Genomic DNA, 25,061 nt, shown 5'->3' on the forward strand with positions numbered 1-25,061 from the left:
GAATATATATATATATATATATATATATAGAGAGAGAGAGAGAGAGAGAGTTGCATGTAACTTGTTGCCTCTTTTCCCCAAACCTTCACAAATTTTGGGATTACTTAGATTAAATATCTTAATGCAAACTATTGAGTATGGAGGAGGCAAAGTGACCAGATGCCTTTGAAAGAAGAATTACTGCTTTGCTTCTTGCAGAGATATTGGATAATCTCACTAGCAATTCTCTTTTAAGACTCTTTGAAATACTTTTTGAGATAAAAATAGCTTGCTAGCACTGCCCAGTGGAAATGGGAGAGTAAAGTAGTAGTACTAGCAATACCCCAGACTCAAAATGTCATACTGAACATGGGGCCAGCTTGTTTTCTGCTGCTCTAGAGACTAGGACACAGAGCAATGGATTCAAGCTACAGGAAAAAAAGATTCCACCTAAACATTAGGAAGAACTTCCTAATAGTAAGAACTGTTTGACAGTGGAAGATACTCTCTTGGAGTGAGGCGGACTCTCCTCCTTTGGACTTTTTAAAACAGACTAATGGCTATTCGTTGGGAGTGCTTTGATTGTGTATTCCTGCATGGCAGGAGGTTGGACTGGATGGCCCTTGGAGTCTCTTCTAACTCTGTGATTCTTTAAGAATGCAGCTAAACTACTTTTCAGTTCTACTTAGCATCTCCTTCCCTGCGCTTTGCTTGACATCTCTCTCTTTCTCTCTCTTCTTTATATCTTTATTCTGCCTTCTCCCTTGCTACATGCCCAGCTGAAAAAACGAAAGATATCCTGGACTCTAGCCCTCCGCTGCTGGCTGTTCCTGATCCTTTCATTCCTCTTCCACTGTCAGATACTCCAGGTAACTCTGATTTGCCTCAGTTCAGATGTAGCCTGGGAATGGAGCCCAGGATCCACCTCTGGAAATGTGAGTTTGAAAGTGTTGCCACCTGAATGACCATTGGGTTGCTTGTCCAGCTGTGCATCCCTACCCAACCGCCTTTCCAGGCGAAGTACATAAATTCATATTGAGCCAAACTCAAGGAAGTCACCTTCTAGCCGCTGAGTCCCATTGCTTTGATTTTGGATTGGGTCAACAAGTCTTGCATTTCATTACCCAATGCTATGCAAAAATGCTCGAAAGCCTAAGGTGTCTTGGACTATGGCTCCATCTTCACTTGCCAGAATCTGGTGTCATCGGAGTATTCTGTCCTGGCATTTCCTCTTACTTGCTCTTTTTTGCTCCAGGTTTGTGGCTCTCACAGCAAAAGCAAACCTTCCCCTGAGGTCCCCGTTCATTGCCTGGCAAAGCGTCTGAGATCAAAACATGATGTCCAGCCATATTATTGACCTCAGAGCGACTTGTGGCCCCTGCAAACTTGGATGGCTTGCGGGGACCACAAGTCAAGGCAGCTGCCATTATCTCTGCAAAGAGAGCTGAAAACCAACTGCAATAGGTGAGTTATTTAAATTGGGGTTAGAGGAAAGAAGCCCTAAATTGAGGTGCAAACATAGTTAAGACAGTCTAAACCCGATTTTGGCCCTGAGTCGTGTAAAGAGGACATGTAGACAAGGCCTTAGTTACAGTACCTTCTCCCGTGTAGACCTTCCCATGGTTGAAGCTCTGCTTTTGGTTCTCTTATCTTGGGCTACCAGGTAAGTGAGCATAAGAGGTTGGTAGCATGGCTTTTGGTGACAAACCAGTGGTTTCTTTGTAAGTGGAGAAGTGAATCCTCTCTTGGAGTTACTCTGAATTGTAAAGCTCTCTTATTTGGGAGTGCCTTCCTCTTGGAGGTTAATCCGCCTTCCCCTTTGCTGTTTTATGGAAACTGAAAGCAGGCTCTTAATCTCATACGTTACACTCTTTTTAATTTGATTGCTGCATTGAGATTATTTTATACATCTTCAAAACTAATGTTTTTGATACGGATGTGATGCCGTTGTTGTTTTTTAAACTGTTTCATATATATATTTGATGTAAGCTGCTGCAAATCCTCTGAAACAGATGGGGATAAAAGAACAGCAATGGAGGAATCCAAAGGAATTATTTTAGCCATCTCAGTTTGAAGTGCATTAGGTGAGGCAAGAAGAAAATAATCCAGTTCTCCTAATTTTTTTTAATGGAAACTTTAAGATTGCATTTATTTAGCTCTGTAAGGGAGGTACCTGAATCTTTTGGTGGCAGTTTTCTGGAATCTTAAATATATTTCCCCTAACTCTTACCATCATCCTCCTGAACTGGAAATGCAACTTTGCTCTAGAATGCTGCCTGGTTCTTGACATCTCTGAAAAGAGCACATCTTGCATTAATTTCTTGTTTCTGCTTAGTGTGAACTGTATCTTCTGGCTTTGGATGCTGGGCTGACATGATGAAAGGCCATTTTACCTTATCTCTTGGCCACTCAAAGCCAGTTGAAAACAGGAGATTATTTTCTGAGCCCCTTTGGTTCCCATATTGGGAGAAGATAGAGAGATAGCTCTTGTGTTGCGCCATGAAGTCTTCTGGACTTGTAAGCATCTACCAGCGTGAGCTTTCATAGACTTGAGCCTACTTCCTCAAATGCATTGCCCTTTTGGCGTTTCCTTATTTTCATTCCCTGCGCAAGGGCTTTCAACCACTGATGGAGATATAAGTGCCGCAAGATGGGCGGGAAGGACAGAGGGGACAATGAAACATCTGCTAAAAGACAGAGGAGATGAAAAATTCCAGCTCAAGGCATTTATTTTCTGTGCCTCTCTGGAAGGGAGCCAGCTTCTCTCCCTGAAGGCTTTGGTGTGCTTTGATTAGTAATATCAGCGTATTAAATTGGCAGCAAAGGAGGAGGGTGGTAGAAGGAAGCTTGGCAGCAGGCACTCCTTTCCCTTCAGCTGTGGGTCACTTCCACTCAAAGCCCATCCACAAATAGGGCAAGGTCAGGCTGCTGGCCACTGTGCCCTATCTTTGGTGGTATGACCTCATTCTACAGGTCTGCCATCATATTTTCATGCCTTGCCACCCAAAGACTATCCATAACCGTGGGCAAGGGGGCATATCCACTTATGCCACTTGCTGAATTTAGTATTTCTAAAACAAAACAAATTAATCTTGTGAGTATACAAAAGGGATCTTGGAGCCAAACCAAGTCTACTAAAGCTCATGCTACAACTTTGGCTTAGTTGGTCTCAAAGGTGCTACCTTTGCAAACTGATATTCCAGATTAACACTGAATTAATCTTAGAAGTCCGAGACACACCTTTTCATTTGTTGCTACCTTGGAAGTTCAGATATCTATGGAAGCTGCTTGTGCTGATGCCTGGGAGAGTCACACTACCTAATTATAGTGCTATGATTCCACTTTAATTACCATAACAATATTCACTGGAATGCTGGGCATTGTAGTTTGAGCTCTTGAGTGAGAGTCCTCTATACCTTTTCCTACATGGCAAATCCCAGGCTTCTATAGGATATTGTGTTGCGTGAAAGGACCCATCCTTTGGTGCTCTTATCTCCCCAATCCCACCCTTCCTCACCCCAGTTCAGGATCCTCCATTCCCTTAGATTTCTTACCTGGGGATTTTTCTTCCCTAGCTGATATCCAAAGAAAAGGACTTTGCTGCTGTGTACTTTAATGAACTAGCCGCCCTTTTCTTTCCTTCCAAGGTGGAAGAGTGAGTAATGTGTTCAGAAGCGTGTGTCTCTTTGCCTGTTTTAACCGATTGCTCCATCTGCTAGGATTGAGTTGCACTTTGGCTGGGTTTCTTTTTCCCTTTCCTTCCTAATGACAGATTCCTGCTGTAATGTTCACCCTTTTATTTATCTCTTTGGACGTACTGACAGCATGGGGTGCTTTACAACAGGCACGAGTGTGGATGTTTCTTTGTGTGTGTTTGAGAGGGAGTGGCAGTGTCAGGAGACCAGTATGGTAGTGGTTTGAGCTTTGGGCTAGGACTCTGGAGACAAGGGTTTGAATGCTGGCTTGCCTATGGAAAGCCACTGGGTGACGTTGGGCAAGTCATATTCTTTTGGCCCCAGAGCATGGCAAACCCCCTCTGAAGGAACTTGCCAATAATAATAATTTATTTTTATCCCACAGTAACAATAACAATGTTGTGATCTCAAAGGACACTAGCTGAAGCAAGTCCTCCGTGTTTCTTGCATCTATTGAACATTTCTCCATAGAATTAGATACACTTTCCCTCTCTTACCATCCAGCGCCAGAGAACTACCCAGCTCCATGGTCTCCAAAACTAATCCAAAGTTTTGAACCTATTCTTGTTTTGGTTCAGACTGCATGTGTGAGAGAAAGAGCCATTGGAAACTTCTTCACAATGCAACTGATGGAAGTTCTAGCTCCACATGATTAGCAAAAGTGGGGAGAAGAGTAGAGATCCCTGTCTGTTGAGGGGCTATGGCAGGTGAGATGTGACCACCTGAGATGACTACTGAACAGGTATGCGCAGCCAGGGCGAACGCATCTCTTCAGCAGCGGTCTCTGAATCTCTCAAGGCTAGGTGTTTTTAGGATTAGCACATCTTTTAGAAGGGCAACTGAAGTCCTCCTTGGCAGGAATGGCTGCCTATTCCTTGTGGTCTGGATGCTGCAGAACATCTCCTTGGACATTTCCTTGTAAAGGAGGGATTTATGCCCACTCCTATTCAAAAGCTTGTTTCTCCCCCCTCCACTCTTGGCAGATTCTGGGTACCTTAATGGGCCTGCAGCAAATGAGCCTGAGAAAAAATTTGCACACAGCTGTTGGGCGATTGAAAGCCCTCTTTGCTCAAATCGTCTAATTGCAGACCGCCAGGGATACAGTTTGCATCATGTATAATTCATCCGGGCTTTTAGGGACAAAAGGCAAAAGATTTTGCCTCGGCTCCTCTCTTTGTGAGGGTCACAAACGGAGAAATCAAGGCTTTCTGCTTGTATTTATAGGGGAGCAGTCAAGAGTCGCTCTTAGAGACAAAGGTTGCACCTGCTCCTACTTCAGTGTGGAAAGGAAGAGGGTCTGGATGGCTGTATTAAATCATCTGTGGGGACTTGCATGGGCACAGTCAGGGGTTGGCACACCAGGCATTGGAAGCGACTGAGAAAGATGCCCAGACTGAAGCATAAGCCTCAATTTACTTGCCAGCATCCACTGTAGGTTTGCTTTGAACTCTCAACTCACAAGATTTTTGGCCACCAATGGCAACGTATCATAGTGCTTCCAAGGTTGGAAAAATGGGAGGAATCGCTTCAGATGGAGTCTTGTTGGCCTCACAGAAACTGCATAGCCCAGAATCCATGGGTTTTGGTGGTGGAAGGCATTGACTTCTCGCCTAAGCATTGCTCTTGGGGCTCTGGATTCCTTTCTCTCGGCTGTGTGTCAGGGAAAGGATGACTATAGCAAGATGCCTGATTTGTCTCTTAGTGGGGTAGCTAACACTAAGCATGGTCCGGTTTGCAACATTTTTGTGAATTAACCAAGGAAGCATGTGGAGTGCTGGTCTTGAACGTTTCAGCAAAGAAACTGTATTGTCCCCCAATGCTTCTGTTTCCTTCTGCAGTCCTTCTTGAAATGGAAGTCAGACTTCCTTATGGTGGGATGGGGGGGGGGGGAATTGGGTCCTGCCCTACAGATATCTACTCCTAGTTTAGAACCATAATCTTATTTCTCCTCTGTGTTCTTCTCCTTCTCTGCCTGATGAAGAAGCTGTGAAGCTTCAAAAGCTAGTGCGATGTACTTTTGCAGCTTTTTGTTGGCTCGGTAAAAGGTGTATTTTGCATTTTGAAGTCCCTCCGAACAGTCAACGGTGGGAAAGTTACCCGAGAGAGGGATATCTCAAGCTGACCCCTCTGTAGTACTATGTCAGTGGAGCAAGTGAATCCATCCTGAGTCTGAAACCTGGATCTTTCATGGTTCTTTCATGTTTTTTCCCAAGGTGTTGAACCTGTTCAGTGAATAGAATTCAGCACTTTGGTCAAAGGTCTTTTTAAAGTTTGAACTAAAACTTGGAGCAGAGTCACCTGCCCCATTGCGGTGGATGGCACCAGTTACCACTGGTTCTTTGCTCAGATTTTAAGAAAATGAGGCATGACAGGCATGAAGGAAAAACGTTATAATATCTTTAGCCAAAGGCTCTGTATCCGTCGCTGGATGTGATTAAGTACAACACCTCTCTAGGCACCTGGAGGTCCTCCAGCACAATTCTGTGGTCAATTTCTAGCAGAAATATAATATTCGCCCTTATCCATGCTTTTCTCTATCCACGGTAAGTCTGAGAACATATCCCCCATGGATACAGGGATCAGCTGTACACAAAACGGATGAGAAATACCTGATACAAATCCTTCTTAGCTGTTAGAGAAGCGGTCAGCCTTGCTGACCAACTTGCCTTCTGCTTTGATATGTGTGGTTTATTTTTCCCCTCTTGTTTTACGCTCTTCCTTTCTGCTTCCTCCCTTCCTCCTCTTTCCCTTCTCCTTCCCTTTTGCCTGTCAGAAAAACTGATTGAGGGCCTCAAATCTCCTGAGCCTGCACTTCTGCTCCCCGATATCCTGCCTCTTGCCGATCCCTTCGGTAGCACCTCTGATGCTGTGAATGGTAACAAAACCCAGAAGGCCACCTCCTCGGGGCTCTTCTGTCTTGCATGCTCATCCCATCCTTGCTGTATGTTTTTCAGTTGTAACATGCAAATCTCTGCCTGTCGGAAGAGAGAAGCATTGCATGATATTTATATGGGTGGACTTCATGATTTTGTAAATCAAGGCATGGAAAAACCCATTGGATGTTGAACTTGGGGCCCTTGGGATCCATGGTAGAAGGCTGCCACATTCCTTTCCATATTTCACCAACGATGGCTGGTGGCTCTCATGTCAGGGGGGCAATGAATCCACTGCAGGTTTTAACCTGTCCTTTGAAGGACCTACCTTACTGGCATGGAAGTCACCAAGTGCCGCTGCCTGTGCCACCTTGGCTCCTGGGCAGGGAGAAGGTTGGAATATCAATTAAAATAAAATAATATAAAATGAAATGAAAACAAGCGGACTAAAAGAATGAATCACTAATTTTTGGAAGCATCTAGGTGAGGCCATTTACCTTATGTGAGCAGAGGAGGTCACAAAACCCAGACGGCCCCATAGTTGCGCTTTGCCCCATTCCTATTAAAAGCGGTGGAAAGTAAAGGCTTTTAAGACCCATGACTGGTTATGAGGACCATGTGGCACTCCATAAATCTGTAATCCCTGCCCTTCATCTGAATTGCAGTCCGACAACACTGACCTATAGCACTGGCTCTTAGCCTCAGGCCCTCCGGATGTTTTGGAGGTTCAGCGTCCAGCAAACCTATCCAGTGGCCATGCTTGGCTGAGGTTCCTAGGAGCTGAATGTCCAAAACATCTGGAGGACCAGAGGATGCACATAGCAGCCAATGCAAGGCTATATCTCCTCCTTACAAAACAACAAACACACAGATGGGCACCGACACTCAAATTTTGATCATGTTTATGTGGAGTGTTTTGTCTTTCGAACAGGAAAATGAAGCAAAGATCATCTCCCTCGCAGGCCCCTCTCTGTTCAGGACGATATCACCAAAATCACTTGTACGCTTTTAATTACATATTAAAATTACATTTGAGTGCCTGCAGTGAACAGTGGTTTAATAGCTGTTCCCAGCTGACTTATTATTCACTTAATGTATTTAAATTGATTTTAGCTGCCTTCCCAAACGCTAGAAGCAATGGACGAGGAAAAGAAAGCAAATGTGACAATTACCGGTACACAAAACTTACAGAGAACAAAGTAAGCAGCATTAATAAAGAACAGCCATCATATTCATCTCTAAAAAAGATAGGCAATGCTTTTTCCCCCTGATCTTGCATATTAAGTTGAGGCTGAAGGAGGAGAAGCAAGAAGTTTAAAAAGCTTCCAGAGATCACAGGCTTTTAATATCAGTAATAATAATTATATTACGTAATATTTATAATAATAATATTTATAGTGAAGACAGGTAGGAAGTCAACAGAAGTCAAAAGTAGGAAACTTGGATCACAGCTCAGTCCCCTCCTTGTTACTTTATAGATGCTGCTGTTGTTACTAACAACAACATCCCACTTTTGTCCCAATCTGGGACACAAGGTGGTTTACAACAGCTAAATGAAACTTAGGCTGCATTTTCACTGCTGAAATGAGGCAGATTGACACTGCTTTAAATGCCGTGGCTCGATGTGATGGAATTCTGGGATTTGTAGTTTTGTGGGCTGTTGATCAGTTCAGATTTTCATGTGAAAGGGACCCCTGTTTGCATCTGGAAATGGAAAATCCCAAAACAGTTTGTGGGCTGCACAGATCCGGCTGTGCCATGGATTGTGTGTCTTACCAGATCATCTGTGTTTTGTTGAATACAATTCTGAAATTCATGTGATGAAATCCAAATGTAGCCTGGGCTGTCTATACAGTGGTCCCTCCACATTTGCTGGGGTTAGTGGTGCAGGAACCCCGTGAATGTGGGGAAAATGCAAATTAAAAAACCCACTATTCTTTTGCATGAGAGAACACCTCTCATCTCCAGGTCCTCCAGATCAACTCTGTGGTCAACATCTGCCAAATGTTGACCATAGAATCATTCTGGAGGACCTACAGATGCCTAGAGAAGTGTTTTCTCTGGGAACATGTAGGTTCTCCATCACCAACTCTATGGCCAACTTTTGGCAGAGGACCTAAAGATTCCTAGAGAGAATATATTAAGGAACCTTGGTGGCGCAGTGGTTAAATGCCATTACTGCAGACGCAAGGTTGTGAGTTCGATCCCAGGGCTCCAAGGCTGACTCAGCCTTCCATCCTTTTGTAAGTCATGAAAATGAATAACCAGCTTATTGGGGGCAATTATCTTACACATTGTAAACTGCTTAGAGAGTGCTGAGTTAACTGATAAGCAGTATAGAAACGTACATGCTATTGCTATATTGCTGTTAATCACAAGCCGCAAATATCACATCTGCAAAAGCAACAAACAAAGCTGCAAATGTGGAGGGCCAGCTGTACTTCATTTCTTCATCCTTTGGCTTTCTCTTCCTTTCCCCCTGGGCTAAACCTTCCCTCTAACTTGTGGCTTCTGCTCTGTTCTTTTGTGCCTTCGGAAAGGAAAAGCGGACCTTACGGCTGAGAGTCTTATTCCGGGCCTCGAGGCCCCTGGCCAGCAGCGCCTCTCCTCGCAAACAGACTCTGTGGCTTCAAACAGAGCAGGTTGGTGAGGAGCCCTTCAGCTCAAAATGGCAGCCGCGGCATAAAAGGCGTCGGCGGTGAAGACGTTGTCTCTTGTTTCTTTGCTTTGGGTTTTCTGCTGACTGTCTGCTATAAAGCAAGAATCATATACCTTCACTAGAAAATGCATTAGAACAGCGGTTCCCAGTCTCTGCTCCATGGAGTCCTTAGGGCTCCACGAGTCAAAAAAGTTGGGAATTCCTTCCTTAGGATATAATCTGCTCCCCTCCCCCTTAAATATGTAAAATTTCTGGTGAGTTTGAAGAGATGGGGAAAGATTTTTTATTTTAAAGGGAAAAAAATAATAATGCAATGTTGACACAGGCTGCATCCACAAGATAGAGATAATCCATCTTGACACCACTTTAACTGGTGCTACAACAAACTACACTTCCCAGAATTCCATAGCCTTGGGCCATAGCAGTTAAAGTGGTGTCAAGATGGATTATTTCTTCCATTCAGATGCATTTACACTTCACAGATTGCAAGTTGGTGGTTTGGGGAACTGGTGAAGGGATCCTAGGAGCTAACATCTAGTGGGTGCTTTTGCATGGGGCACTTATCTTAGTTTAAAATACCAATGAAGCCTGAGATAAATCAGTTAGTTCAGAGGGCTCCTCTCCTTTTCAAGACTTTGGCCCCATTTCAGCCGTGTCTATCTCTGCCATAAATGACTTGCCAACCAAAGGCTGAGAATGGGTTGAGGGTCTCCACGGCCGGCCGAGGCCTCTTGCTAACCCGCTTTTCTCTCTGGTGTTTTCTGCGTCTGTCGCTTGTCCGCTTGGACCAGACTCTCTCACTGGAGAGGACTCCCTGCTGGATTGCTCTCTGCTTTCTAACCCTGCCGCTGACCTTCTGGACGAGTTTGCGCCTTTAGCCCTGCCGTCCCAAACTCACAAAGGTACGACGGTCCTTTTCGCTTGTCTCTTTGCAGTTAGGAATGTGGATGGGGAGGGAGGGGATGGAAAGCGGAAAGGGTTGAAAATGAAATGTATGGAAAGCTATGCTCTGTATGTGTATGCATTGCATATCTTCCCATGCGGTGTGAGGAAGTCTTAAAAGCTGAGGTGGGCTTCTGGGCCATTGGAGTTTGAAGTGTCTAAGCTGCCTCTGTTGGCAGTGAAGCATAAGAAACAACCATTGCTGTGCCAGACCAAGAGTTCATCCCAAACAACTTTTGCTTTCCTCAGTGAATCTTCTTTCTTCAGTCTCTTCTATGGATTTCCTGGTTCTTCTGCATTTTCTTAGTGAGGTATCCTGGGAAGTGAATCCAGGCTCCTGCAAAGTGCATACCCTTTTGCATGTCCTATATCCATTTTAATTTATGGAAGCCACCTTTAATCCCAAGGCTGGGAAAGAATGTAAGATGTCCATCATCATTGTCATCATCATCATCAGTTTCATAGTCTTAACGGATGTTACCAACTAGCGCTTTGGACCATCAGTGATTTCGATTCCATCCAATAATGCTATTGTTATTGCCATTGTTATGTGGAAGGTGACTCTTGTGTCAGTGGGGAGTCTGCTCAGGATTTCATCTTGAATTGTAAAGGAACTATCCAAGGATGATGATGAAGACCCAAACCCCAGATTAGTCCAGTGTCTTGGATAGCTCCTTTAAAATTCAAGATGAATTCCTGAGCAGACTCCCCACTGACACAAGATTTGGATTCAAGCTGAAGTCACCTCTTCTATGAAAACACTTGGCTTGGCTGCCTAGAGTTTTAGTGGCCAGGAAGTCCATTCTGCATTCTCACAAGGGAGTTGGGAGCAAGTCACTGTTTGCTCAGCCTCCTTTGCAACCAGAGGACAAAAAGGCTGACCTGTTTTTGCAAACTCTTGGGTTGGGACTGGATATAGAACATGGCCTTTTGATCCATGTTATAAGCATTTCCCCACCTTCAAGTGCCCTGGGCACAAAAGACTAGCACTTATCATCCACTTTCTATATGCATTGCGTGATTATTAAAACACTGGCTCAGCAGGAAGAGAAAGGAGAGGACCCTGGATGAGAATTCAGGATGGTAGCTCTCCTCATCACCAGTTTGTTCCTCTTGCAAGTCTGGGTTAAGAAGAAGGGTACTAACTATTGCTTTGAGAGTTGGGACTATAGCTCTGGAGAGCAGGGTTCAAATTCCTGCTCAGCCATGAAAACCCACTGGTCACACTTTCTCAGCCTCAGAGGATGGCAAACACCCTCGGAAGAAACTTGCCAAGAAACCCCTGTGATAGGTTTGCTTATGGTCTTGGAGAGGTCTCATCCGCATGAGTCAAGGAAGGTACTTAACAACAAAGGCTTGCTTTAGGGTCACCTTAAGTCAGAAATGACTTGAAGGCAAGCAACACACACAGACTAACCACTGCATCCCTGGTTCAGTTTGGGCTGTTTTCTCTCCCCCACAAACTCTTTTGCTCCTTCGGTCCATTTATTTCTGTATTTATGGTTTCATTTTTATATCCTGCTTTCCTCTTTTGGCTTTCCATCCATTTTGTTTTGCCTCTTTAACAACCCCAGCTCCCTTTAACAATCCCTTCTCCTGCAACAAAACAGATGCAGCTAACATTGCTCTGATGGTTTTTCTAACCAGCTTTCTCTGTTCTATCTTTTTTGCTCCCCTCCCTTTCTTGTTTTACTTTCCTTCCTCCCTTAATGCTGCAGAAGATACTAACCTGATATCGGGCTTTGATGTCCCGGAGGGCCCTGAAAAAGTGGCAGAAGATGAGTTTGACCCCATCCCTGTGTTGATATCCAAAAATTCACAAGGTAAGCAGGCGAAAGGGAAGAGATTTCCAGGCAGTGTGGCTTAGTGGGTAGTGTGCCTGCCTTATAGTCCCAAGAGTTAAAACTGCAGATCATTGCAAAATATCTCTGTGCTGCATGTGAGCTCTGTGTTTTTCCCAGCTTCCTTAGTCTTGGCGGCACTCAGTTACTTTTGATTCCTGCCTGTTTTTGTGACAAGGATGCAAATCCACTTGCGGAGAGGTGAACAGCTCCAAATCTCTCGATGGCAGAATTGGACAGACCCCAAGATGGATAACCAATAATCAGGACCCAACGAGTCATTTGTTTTACACAGAGGACTTGTACCTAGACTTCCAGTGCAAGATTTACATCTTTCTCATACATTGAAAGTGTTGAAAATACCCCACCCCATACCTATCCATATCCCAAAACCCCATCCGACCCCTGATATCTCTGTTTTCTTCTGCAGCCACTCTCAAAATGGTGCACCATCACTTCCTCTCGCCATTTTGAGAGGGACGGGAGAAGATGACATTGGTATTTGGCCTTGCTTTTAGGGTATGTGCCCTTGAGGGGGAAAAGAGCCAGCATGGGCTATGACTCTGGAGACCAGGATTTGAGTTCCTTGTAGCGATGAAGTATCTGCCCTTTCATTGGGAAAAGAGGCCAATATCTGTCATTCCGTGGCTAGAGTAGGGTTTACTTGGTAGACCGTCCTCCTTTACTTTGTATAACTCTTAGGGAAGTTTTTAAACCATTCTGAAGGATAGGAAAATCAGTTAAGGAGGAATTGTGGGCCTTCCCCTCGCTCCTCATCTGAACAGTCAAATCCAATGTTATAAATACATTGTTGGGTCCAACTGGCGTAGGTTTGCAAAAGGGTGCAGCTGAGCGGTGCTGAAATCCCTCTTTGGAGTTGCTAAAACCATTGAGCAAACCTTGTTTCCCTCCTCACTGCCATTCTTACAATCCCTGCATAGATCCTGGGCTATTTTTCTCCCCGCCCGACCTTCGCTCCACTCTTCCTTTTGGCTTGCTTGTCGAACATCTTTTATTTATTTATTTATTTATTTCAGGTTTTTTTAACAAACAAAGTTTATTTTTGTTTTGGAAAAACGCTAACCTTTTCTTCCCGATGTCTCTTGCTTAATACTGAAAACCTGCTATCTCTCGCACTTTCAGGTGGGCATTCTAGAAACAGCAGTGGAAGCTCTGAGTCCAGCCTTCCCAACCTAGCCAGGTCTCTCCTGCTAGTGGATCAGCTCATAGACCTGTAGCAGTCTCACTCAGTCACAGAGGTGGTTCCTGTAACGTACCTAAATCCAATGTGGTTATCATTATCAATATATATAAATATAAATATATATATATATATATATATTATTTTTTCTGGTTAACTGCCCCCTTCTTCCCGCCCCCTCCCCACGGACCACTTTTAGTTGTCAGATGGTTTGTGTTTCTGGTTGTTCTATTTTGTTTCAAACAACACTGCAAATGGGGAGAGCCTACCATCCCCAAAATGGTTTCCCTCCATGGCAGGGACATTGCTCGCTCTTCCTTTCACCCCCAACAAAAAAACCCCAGTCTGCTACAGCTCCTTGCACCCTTCTCTCTACTAGCCCTCTCTCTAAAGGAGCCAAAACATCAGTGGACCCCTTCGCCAAGGGTTTCTGCCCCTTCCTCGCCCCCCATCCATCCATTGAAATCGTAACTGTAAACAAGTGACATGTAATCTGTGTAAGGTCCTTGCTAGAAATGCCTACAACTAATAATGCCAACCTGCCCTGCCTTGCCTTAGGCTTGAGAATGCTAACAGAATAATATGCCAACTCTTTCCTTTTTTCCTGATCGAAGAGCCAGAAGTAAAAGGACAGGGAAAATAAATTAGCGTTGTCTCTCTCCGGTGCAACGTTGTGTGTGTTTGGGAGGGAAAGGTGGTCCGTAAGGAAGGCTTAGGGCTGGACTCTGAGTAACAGCATCCCTCTGGCCCAAAACGGCGCTTGAGAACTGCTAAGTAGAGGAAGGTTTTAACAAGAGGACATTGCACTCCCTAGCTTTTTGTTTTGCAACCTGCTTAGGAATGGGCTGTGCTTTGAAAATAATAATACTAATAATTTTTTTACAAGAATATATTAAAAAATACTAAAGCTGTGGATTCCATGCAAAAAACCCCAAACAATTGATGTGAAACATCATGATAATGTCGAATGAAGCATGGCTAAGACCTATTTTTTCTTGGTGAAAGAGGGCATTGAAACGGCTGGGCATCGGATGCGGATGTGCGAGGGTTGCATTTGCTCGATTTCTCCTGCAGAGGCATTGTGTAAATTTAATGTACATGTCAGATTTCCCCCGAAGGCGAGGCGGTTTTGGGGGGGTTTGTTGGTTTCCTTTCCTCCTCTCGAGCTTTTCGCTCTCTCCCTTTGTAAACTGCAATATAGTGCAAAACACGGTGAGGTTGGAGCCATTCCTCTCCTTTCCCCAATAGGCATAAAAACGACTGTACCCTTTATTTAGCTCTCCTCCGGTCTTTGTGGAACCAGCATGCACTCCTTGTCGACCTGTTGAGAGTTCAGTGCTTTCCAGCTTTCAGTGTATCTGAATGGGTTTTAAACCTTTCGTTTCCACCTCGATATGCTCAAGTTTTGTCAAACTACTACTGGATATAGTAAACTTGTTTTTCATTTTGGCTTCTGATCTTCAAGTCCAAAGTTTAACGGTCTCTCTCTCTCTCTCTCTTGGGAATGTCCCTCCGAAGGGAAGGACTACCCTTAACTCCGTAGTGGAATAACTATTAGCTTATTGCTAACTTTGTGTATGTGTATGTAGCTGTATTAGGGTTTCCTTTTTTCCTAAAGGTGCAGTTTCTCAACGTGTGAAAGTATGAATGGCTAAAATTGACCATTGTTATCAGCCAATCCTGCAAAAAAGGATGCCCCCCGAGTCTTTCCCTCTACGAATCCCACCCAATATCTCTCCTTTCCTGAAACTTAGCTTAACAAATTCTGTAAATAGAATTTAATCGTCCTGTCGGTCCTCTCTGAATCTTTCTACGGTTGCCATTATGATCGGAAGAAGTATTGCTTACGTGTGATTATGTGTCCATTTTTGCGTGTTTCTGCTGCACTTTTTTTCCTGATTTAATGATGACAAAACTATGGAAATGATCTTAGCGAAATTGTTGATAGATCTTTATATTTTTGGGGGTGGGTCGGGGGGTTTGGGTCGGGTGGGAAGCCAGGGTTGTTTTGACTTTTGATTCCCGAAGCACAGGCAGCTGGTGCTGGATGACGCGGGCAAAGCTTTAGATAGAACGTTATTGTATAGTCAGATACTGAAAATATATGGAGAAAAAAGAAAGAATGGATTTTTTTAAACAAAGTACCCATCTGCTGTATATTAAAAACCAAAAAAAAGACCATTTCAGTGAATTAAAGTACTTTTAAAAAAGAATGTTTTAACATTTTAAGTTTAATTGAACTTGTTGAAGAGTTCTGGAAGCAGAATTGCGGAGCTAACTTTGAGGACAGAGCTGTTAACTAAAAGAACTGTGAGTAGAAACCGGGGCGCTCTTTTTGTTCTTTGCAAGAAACTATTTGTGCATCTGGCTAAACAAAAATTATAAGGTGGTGGGAGGAAAGATATATAGATATATTAAATTTATCCTGTACCAAGGTTTATGGATTGACCAAAAGTCACTGAAATGACATGTAGCAGAGTCTTTAATAAAACCGCAAGACTGAAATGCTGGGAATGACTAATATTCTTAGCCTCTTGCAAGATGTTTCCAAAGGCTATGGTTATGTCCCCCCCCTTTTTTTTCTTCTTCTTCTTTTTTATAACCTCCAAGGGGATTAAGTAGATCGTTCTTCCCAACCCACTTTCCAATTTTGTTTTTACAGTCAATGGCCGTTGTTTTTATTGCAAGGCTAGCAAACCATCTCTTAGGCAGGGTGAGACTAGATTGCAACACATTTTGGGATACCATCCCAAGAAAGGTGGGCAAAATGTGGTCTGTGGGCCAGATGTGGTCCCCAGATGTGGACATTTGGGATTAAATGTCCCCAAATGCTTTCTGGGGCCTTGGGGGCATTTTACCCTATTGGGGGTGAGCAGGTCATTTTAGGACAAGGAGAGGGTCACTGCCTATTTAAGAAAGGCCACTCCTGGGCTTAAAATGGTCCAAGGAGGGCAAAAACATGGTGAATATGACCCCTATTCCACCATCAAACATGGATAAAAATAGGATTTTATTTTATTGTTGTTATTTTTGCAGGGGGGTACAATTGTGGGATGGCTCTCCAAGGTCTCTTGGGTTGCCAATGTCAAGGGACCCCAAGCCCCTGGCAGCAAATGGTTGTAATATTTCGATGCCAGCAACATGACATTTTGGAGTAACCCTTAGCTGACATCCTTTCTTCATAAGAGGGAGACAGATGTACTCCTTGTTCCTGCAGAAAACCCCGTCCTCAACTGTATCTCTGCAGCTACCACCATTTCTAATAATAATAATAATAATAATAATAATAATAATAATAATAATAAATGTATATTGGATCTTTTCCCCTTTCATGGGGCCCAAAGATAGCTTGCAAAAATTAAAAGAAATGCATTTGAAAGGGTGGACAGGATGGAGGGTTATCCATTGGTTAGTACAGTGGACCCTTGGTATCCGCTGGGGTTTGGTTCCAGGACCCCCTGTGGATACCAAAATCCATGGATGCTCAATGGAGAGCAAAATGGTGTCCCATTGTATAAAATAGCAAAATCAAGGTTTACATTCTGAAATTTATATATTGTTTTAGTATTTTGAAGCCATGGATGCTTGATGCCATGGATAAGGAGGGCTGACTGTAAAGACGCAATAAAAACGTTAATGTTAGTATTCCGTTAAAAGATGCATAGATTTAAAAACCCTTTGAAATAGGTCCATCAAAAAGTCAAGAGATAAAATCAGCAAAACAATGCGCTGTTTAAGGTCAGTAGGCCAAAGCTGGCCAAGCTGGAAGACAAGGTGGACCAGCCAGCAGTATGTTTTGCCAGTGAAAGGATAGGAAGGAGGAAGCCATCTTAGCCTCCTTGGGGAGGCAGTTGCAAAGCTTGGGAGCAAGCACCAAGAAGCTATAGCTCTTCAAGTAAATGATACTGGAACCACTCAGCATTTCCATGTGTTACTACAACAAGTGAGCCAGTCTGGTATAGTGGGTTTGAGCATTGGACTACAACTCTGGAAACCAGGGTTTGAATTCTTGCTCGGCCGTGGAAACCATTGGGTGACCGTGGGCAAGTCACACTCTCTCAGCCTCAGAGGAAGGCAAAGGCAAACCCCTGCACTGCGCTGGCTCTCATAAATTGTGGGACTCAACCACCACAGGAGAGTGGACTGTGGCATTCACTATCAGAAGATGTAGTATGCAAAAAGATCTTGTAGCACCTTGGAGGAAAGAATTTGGCAACCTGAGCTTTTGTAGACTTGAGCCTACTTCCTCAGATGCATGTTAAATAGCATTTACATTTCTATACCACTTCATACAGCACTCAGTAGTTCCTAAGTGGTTTACAACATGTAAGCAATTTAAGTAGGCTGAAGTCTAGGAAAGCTCATGCTCCCAGCTTCTTTCTTTCAGTTAGTCTCAGAGATGCTACAAAGATCCCTTTGCAGATTGATTTTCCAGACTAATACAGCTATATCTTTGAATTGTGCCACCCTAAGAAGATGTAGTGATGTCCTTCATCTTGGACAACTCTGGAAGAGGGAAAGACAAATTCATGGGAGTATCAATGGCTACTTACCATGATGGCTATGACCAGCTCCATGACCAGAGGAAGGACACTGTCTGCGCCATTTGCTGGAGAATGATAACGGAGGATGCAGTCCTTTTGGCATCCTTCTCCTGGCCAACCGATTGGGAACAGGACACTGTGCTTGCTATTCCTTTGCTAACCCAACAGTGCTTTTCTTATGTCCCTAAACTGACTCTGGGATCCGAGGTCCCTCAATAAACAATCATTTTGATGCTTACCTTTGGTGTACTGTCTTTGATCATGAGAAACAAGGGCTGGGATTCGTGTCTTGAAAAGCAAGTGGCTTGTGTAGAAATGGATAGGAATTGCATAGAAGTGTTCCCCCTCCCCACTTCCAAACCAGGCCCAGGTAGTCTTACCCAAAAACCTGAGATCCCCATGAAGCCCAAAGTGTGCATTAAGTATGCATTCATGTTTAGGATCTCTTCACAAATGAAGAGGCACATAGAACACAAATTAAATGGCCCCAGAGCTTGGGAAACAGAGCTAGAAAAGCATGCTGGTTGGGGAACTTGGTGAATTGTAGTCCAAAAGAAGCTATTTTATCCCCCAAGCTCTGAATGAATGCCAGAGGAACTGGGTAGGAACCTTATAGAGTGCTTTCCTACACCCAGCATTTTCAGCAGGAACAGCAGCTCCTGTTTTAGCTCAGATAATAGCTTTTTCCCCAGTCCTTCCTCTGAGCAAGAAGTGCCCATCGTCTGCCCTGTTTTTTAAGAGGGTCGTAGCAAGTGCTGAAGCCTTGGGGTTGGGTTTTCCAATACATTAGTTTTCATGTGCCTTTCTCCTTGTCCTTTTGCTAACATGAGTCCAATGCCATGATAACCTGCTCCTATTCCTTGCAAGGTAAGCTCTCTTGTGTTCTGATCCATGTATGTGTGGTCCATCCGGCCAAGTCCAAAGGAAATTGGGTGGCGGTGGGTTTGTAAAAAACAAAAACCCTTGGCTGTTTTGGTGAGGCGATAGCAAGATACACTTCTTCCACTCATTTGCAAAAGAAAGTTGGGGTGGCTTTGAACAAACATGGAGGACTATCCCTTGGTTAGTTAGTTTGGGTGAGCTTATGTGGGTTTGGGGTTGGATGGCAGTGCCCTGTGCCCTATCTCTTGTATTGTAATAATATCCAAAAGTTGGCTTCCCAGGTGTTTTGGGTTTCAGCTCCCAGAATCTTTGACTAGCTGAGGTTTCTTGGACCTGAAGTCCAAAACACGCAGAGGATCAGACATTTGAGAACAAATGTTGTGTTAAAGCAACGTGGGATTTAAATAGAAAATGCCACCATTAATGGCAAGCAAAAGTGGACAAAGGATTAGAAATGAGTTTAAGCGGGTGATAGATCACTTCTTCAGGAACATTGTTTTTAGTGACAGACAGCACCTTCGCATACGTGGGAGCCATGCAGCCTTCTAGAAGTTGCTGGATTGCAGCTCCCATCAACCTCAGATGACATAACCAAGAGTGAGGAATGCTGGGAGTTGCAGTCCACCAGCATCTGGAAGACCGCATAGTCCAGCCTTTTGACATAGCGCATTGGGCAGCCATGCTCAGTGGCAGCTTGCATTAAAAATAACTCTCCAAAGCAAACAGGCCTGAGGCTTTGGCCTCCTCCAGCTGGCATCTGCCATTCTGAGAAAGGCCAACCCAGATGGGAAATAAGTCTCTTTGCATATGTTCAGCTTTGCAAATTGGTTCCCCTATGCAAGTTTTTTTTATTGCATAGTCCAAGAGAGTGCTTGAGCATTTCTATAGGCCATGAGGTTTATATAGGTATGTAAGTTTTTAGGAGTTAAGTCAGGGAGGTTCAGAGGAGAAGACATCTCTCTCTCTAGCTTGGGTTCACTCCATCAGCATTTAGCAGAAACTGGCAAGGCCATTTCCCAGTGCTACCTGCTCTTCTGCTGAACTCATAAGGGTCTATTCTTCCTCCTTTCAAATGAAAACATAGTGTGCCATGTGCCATTGGTGTGCAGCGTAGCCAGCCATGTGGCTCTCTCGAGCCTCTTGCCTGCCTCCCTTCAATCACATCCAAAGGCTTGAATGAGGCTTGAATGCTTGTGGTATATCTGTAACATCTTCCATCTCTTTCTAACATACATTTTGTGGAGTCCTGAAATGTGAGTAAGTGCTGAGTTGTGTTCGGAGTCTGTCTGCCGTAAAATACCTGGCTTCATTTCTGCATAATTATTTTTATTTTATTTATTTCTATTTGTTATTTTAAGTGGATTTCCTCCTCCTCTTCCTCCTCCTCCTCCTTCATGTGTGCTGCTGGTTTTGAGTCAAACATCATTAACTCATTCGTAGTTCAGTTCTTCTGGGGGGAAGTTTTGAGATCTAGAAGTTGATCACGCTTCTTTTGTACTTCGTAGGTCCGCCAGCAGAGCCAACCATCTACTTTGTTGTAAACTCCGAGCAAAGTCAAGGAGGATCCGCCGCCGACTGCTTCCTGTTGAACAAAGAGCCGCTTGAGACGCCGGACGGACACAGCCGACATCGAAGCGAACCTGACTTCTTGTCGAGGGACGGTCCTTCAAGTAACAGCTCTTTCCACAGCAGCGAGGGAGAAGGGACCGACCACGAGGGAGACCTCTTGGATTGCAGCGGATCCAGGCCTCTGCTGATGGACTCGGAAGAGGAGGAGGAAACCTGCAAGACAAACCCACAACGCCAAGAAAGGGACAGCGTCTCCCGAGAAGACTTGAACCCACAGCCACCTCCCAAGAGCGGGACGGAGCAAGGTCTGGTCAACGCTTTCCATCAGCAGTCCATGGAGGCTTTCAGCGAGACAGACGTCTTTGCGACGGCTCCTTTCCGGAGCTCCAAAACCTTCCATGAGGATTTAGACATCTTCACCAAAGCACCCTTTGTCTCCAAGAGCCCTGTCTCTTCTAAGCTGCCGGATGAGGGAGACGTCTTCCTCAGGGCTCCCTTCACAAAGAAGAAGAGCCAGGAAGAGCTCATGTCCCACCAAGGTGCTAAGGGTACTCCGGCCGTACTGGGAGCCGGCCAGTATGCATTCAGTCCGACATTCCAGACCCTGGAAGCGGGGACCCCAAACTGCCTTCTCTTGCAGGGCCAGTATTCGGTAGCCTCTTTCGCTCAACAATCCAACGTCCCCCAAAGTAGACCAAGTGACAATCCAGATAGCCTTCCTCCTAGAGATGCTTCTGGAGACCTGGGCAGCATTCCCAATGATGTCCTCCCCCAGGATGTCCTCTTGGGCTCCAAGGCAGCCAAGCCCTTCCGTCCGCAGTCGCTAGCAAAATACTCCCGCCATTACGACCCAGATGCTGGCCAGTGCGCCAGTGCGCAGCCCATCGCAGCTTACAAAGTGGTGTCTCAGAGCAACAAGCAGGCCATCGCTGGGTCCATTCCCATCACCTCCCTTTCTTCCAGGACTAAAGAGCTGCCCGGCTCTGACCCGTTTGCGTCGGCACCCTTTCCTTCCAAACTGGGGAAGCAGCAGAAGCCATGAATGGTTTCCACTGGGAACAAAGGGATGCACGGGTTTTCATAGGCTGCCTTGTAAAGGCCTGGCCAAGCCCCATTACAACAGAATACACTCCATATACTGTATGTGTGTGTATATATATATATATTCAAATCTCCACTTGCTGTGACACTCAGTTGAATCATATGAAGTTATTGGTTTTGGGCCATGGAAACATTTTCATGTTTTCCTTCCTTCTTTCACTTCTCCCCAACATTTTGGGGTTATTATTTAAGCCAGTTAGAACTAATTGCCTCTTGATATTAGCATCCACTAAAGTTTATATAGGAGATCAGTAATGTGCCAGGAGGGGAAAACATAAATTATAAAACAGAGGGAAGAAGAGTTAATTTTTAAAGCCAGAGAGAAGCAGGGGAAGCGAACTAGGCATCCCTTTTTGGCTGATGCTAATACATCTAACTCTGGAACTGGCAGCTGCCAGTTTGAAACAGAAGTTTTCTTTTGCAAAGTGGATTTTTTGCTTTTGTTTTGTAATGCCTAGAATTACTATCTATGTGGTTTTAAACCTCGTTTTAGGTGAAAATTTATGATTGGAGCCCAATCCACCAGGATGGTCTGAGTTGCCATGAATGGAGAACTGTGTTTGGCCTGTAGCCTGTCACTTATTCCCAACTAGAGCCATTGAATCAATTGTGGATTGGTCAATAATCATTTGGGATCTGCTTTAATAGGAAGTAACAGTAGGGTTCAGGCCTAAGCACAGGATCTCCTTGCTCAGAACCTGTGCATTTCAATGTGGTTTGCATCAGAAAACTGCTAGATCGGGTCTCCTGCTTCTTGCTAGGAGACCAGAATGTCCTAAAGCTTTTCTCCCTCAAGACACTAATGCATTTGGGGCAAGCCCTGGCTAGGAATCCATTTTGTTTGCACCTTTGCGATGCTGATAGCGAAGGAATCCGAGGACTTCTTGTTGGTTCTTTAGCATGATCAGATCTGCTCCAAAGTCCTCAGACTTTTGGAAATTGTTGGCAGGTTCCACTTGGTGGTCCTTTCCAACAAACTTTGCTTTTGTAAGCAGAGAAAAGTCAGGATGGATGCTTCAGGAAGGAAAAGTCAGGAATACCGTGAGATGTTTGGGAGATGTTTTTTTTAAAGTGCTAGTATTGTGCAAAAATCTGTGAGCATTTTTGAAACATGACTTTGTGGATCTGCCTTCCTGGCTTCTGGCTAGAATTTGGGTGCGATCGTCCTTTCAAAGACGACCGAGTCCCATCCTATAACGTGACAATGCTTAAAAAGGCTCTTCTCGTCCAAAGGACACATTCCTGTTTATATTACAGGAATTTAAAACACAGGGATTGCAATAACTCTTACCCAGGAGTAGAAATGGAAACGGTGGGACCTTTTCTTTACGAAAGACCCCAAATGGCTCTGCGCCGAGGGAGCCGTCCCAAATGCTCAGCACTTTACAAGAGCGATGCGTCTCCTCTGCATCCACTTGAGCTGTCCAAGGCTCTGTAAGCTATAGCTTGGAAGTGCCTCTAAGCATGTGCAAAAGGCCCTCCCTCCGTTCACGTTGCCATCGCCAATCTCCTCTTGGTTCTAGGATCAATACTTCCAAAATATTGGGAGCTCTGGTGATCCACTCTTTTTTATTTTGCAAAAGAAAGCACTGTAATTCTTGAGAGATGCTGGAGAGTCACCGATGGGGAAATCTCAGCCGAGGCGCATCTCCTAACAGGACTCCATCTACCTCTTCATGTACGCAAATGCTGGTCTATGTCCATTTCCCCCCGTTTTTGAAATGTTTTAAGCCGTAAAGCCATTTTTATCTTTGCATACAGCTGGCATAGCCCTTCTAGGAAGGAGCAAAGAATAGCCTGTTATCCTTTATAATCATTATGAAGTTTTCAAAATTGGGGCAGAAGAGGAATCCCAGAAAGCATGTGCTATCTAGAAACATTGGGACCTCCATGCTTGAAACTGGAAGCTGAATAAGCCATCATTGTGGCGTTCTGCTTTCTTTAGGGATGCTAGATGATGGCTTATCTGTTGCGTTTTAAAAATGGATTGTTGTGGGTTCTTTGACAAATTAAATCAGGAAGTCTCTCCTTTAAGAAACAGCAGGATGTTCCTTTCCTGTCTTTGAAGAATTGCTTTGAAATGGGTGAAACTGGGAACAGAAACCTGACCCCCCCAAAGTATCCTGTTTGAGAAATGGATGAACATGCAAAACAATCTCTGCAGTATTACTGCTTCCAGAGTGAAATTCAGAGCTGCAATATGGATTGAACTCAATGGTTGGCCGCAGGCTGCCATGTTGGGACAGTTTTGGTGCCTCTGTCTCTCGTGAATAGGATCCGTTCCATAGGAATGGCACAGAGAATAGAGGCTCCGTTGGTTCTGAAGTCGGTGGGACATTTTTGCTCTTAATACATAGGTTCTCCAAGTCTAATTCACGACGCTGTTACAATCAGTAAGGAAACTGGCACTGCCAGGAGTTGGGCACTTCTGAACTGTTACGAAATGTTGGACATTACTCCGCAAAGCTGAATATTCCTTTTTTGTTAATGAGTGCATTTTGTGAGTATTGTAGTAATTGCCTTCTTGTGTTGGGGATGATGTCCATATGCAGAGCATCCTTGAGGGCAGGAAGGTACCAAGCCACCATCCCAAGCTCAAGAAATGCTTTTAATGGACTCCGTGGAAGAAGGAATCACTCCATTCACTTCAGTGTTTGAAACTGAAAGGAGAGAGAGAGAGAAACTCCCTGGAAAAACATGGCATGTGTATCCCATATATATATATATATAATGTTTTCTCATGTTCCCAGAAATATGGGATTAGGACAAGAAGCAAGTAAGGATAGCACTAAAACTGAAAGAAAGTCTACTTTATTATTGTGGTCATTACTGTCTGACAAAAGGAAAAGATTCATTCCCTTTCTTTTTTATCGGTAGCAGATTTAGACAATCTTAAGAAATGGTTCAATGTCTTCGGTAATAATGAATGGATGTTTAAATGAAATTTCCAATCAGGCAGCTCTTCCTAAAGATCTCTGCGCATAGCAGCCACTTGTGGCCAATATATGGTTTCCATTGGTATTTCTGTAGGAACTATTCAAGCCCCGCTTTTGGTGGATGGATGCTGCCTTCTCCCAACAGAAGGCATTGCATTTAATGGAGGGTATGAGATTACGGGATGATTTTGTGGTTGAAACAGATGCAGTATTGAATCTGTGAATACGTTTAACACTCCTGTGCTTTTCTTAACAATAGCAGTGTTGCTTCGTCCACGAAGGCCAGCAGTTTCCATGGGGTTGAAAGAGCAGACTCCTTAAAATGACCTTATTAATCCTATTATTATATTATTATTACTTTAAACATTGCACTACTCTTGTGCAGATCCTACCATCCTCCCTAAGCTTTGCATTGCACCCAGTTTCATTGATGTATATTTATCTAACGGACCAAGATCCCGATGGGTTTCCATGCCTTTTGCTCCAGTACAGTTAGTAGGAAAGGATGCCTTCAAACCTCAATGAGGAAACTTGGTAGTTACACCTTATAGTTAACATTTGCTCAGTGCAGGAGAGGCAGTTGTACGCCTTCAGAACATCAGTTTCTCAAATGATTTTAGAAATGAACCTCCGCTCCCAAATACTTTCTGTCTTTCCATGGAGACCTCTCACCCTCCGACTTGCCTCCCATTCTTCCCAGTAACAATTTTGTCTGTAGTCACTGGTTTATATACAATGCTGCGTGAATATTAATCCTTTTATTTTAATGGGATCCTAGGCAGATTTACGCAAATTCAATACTCACCAAAGAACTGGATGATCTTTTCCTTCTTTTTGGC

The 25,061-nt window shown here is 44.1% G+C and overlaps 1 protein-coding gene across 4 annotated transcripts in view; it reads left to right on the plus strand.

The window, feature by feature from the left end:
- The window catches only part of AAK1 (AP2 associated kinase 1), a 57,182-nt gene extending 32,127 nt beyond the window's left edge, over positions 1 to 25,055 (plus strand). Inside the window, exons 17-22 of one of the 4 annotated variants that reach the window (XM_042471868.1) lie at positions 759 to 848; positions 6,448 to 6,549; positions 9,088 to 9,189; positions 9,998 to 10,108; positions 11,867 to 11,971; positions 20,122 to 25,055. In XM_042471868.1, coding sequence (XP_042327802.1) covers positions 759 to 848; positions 6,448 to 6,549; positions 9,088 to 9,189; positions 9,998 to 10,108; positions 11,867 to 11,971; positions 20,122 to 21,227 — 1,616 coding nt within the window. In that variant the 3' untranslated portion in view covers positions 21,228 to 25,055. Of the gene's footprint in view, positions 1 to 758; positions 849 to 6,447; positions 6,550 to 9,087; positions 9,190 to 9,997; positions 10,109 to 11,866; positions 11,972 to 13,132; positions 15,404 to 20,121 lie in introns of those variants that run through there. The other 3 variants (XM_042471872.1, XM_042471870.1, XM_042471871.1) reach the window with 3 other exon arrangements.
- The last annotated feature ends 6 nt before the right edge of the window (positions 25,056 to 25,061 follow it).

The sequence above is a fragment of the Sceloporus undulatus genome, chromosome 6 (genome assembly GCF_019175285.1).
Source record: "Sceloporus undulatus isolate JIND9_A2432 ecotype Alabama chromosome 6, SceUnd_v1.1, whole genome shotgun sequence".
Classification (NCBI taxonomy): Eukaryota; Metazoa; Chordata; class Lepidosauria; order Squamata; family Phrynosomatidae; genus Sceloporus; species Sceloporus undulatus.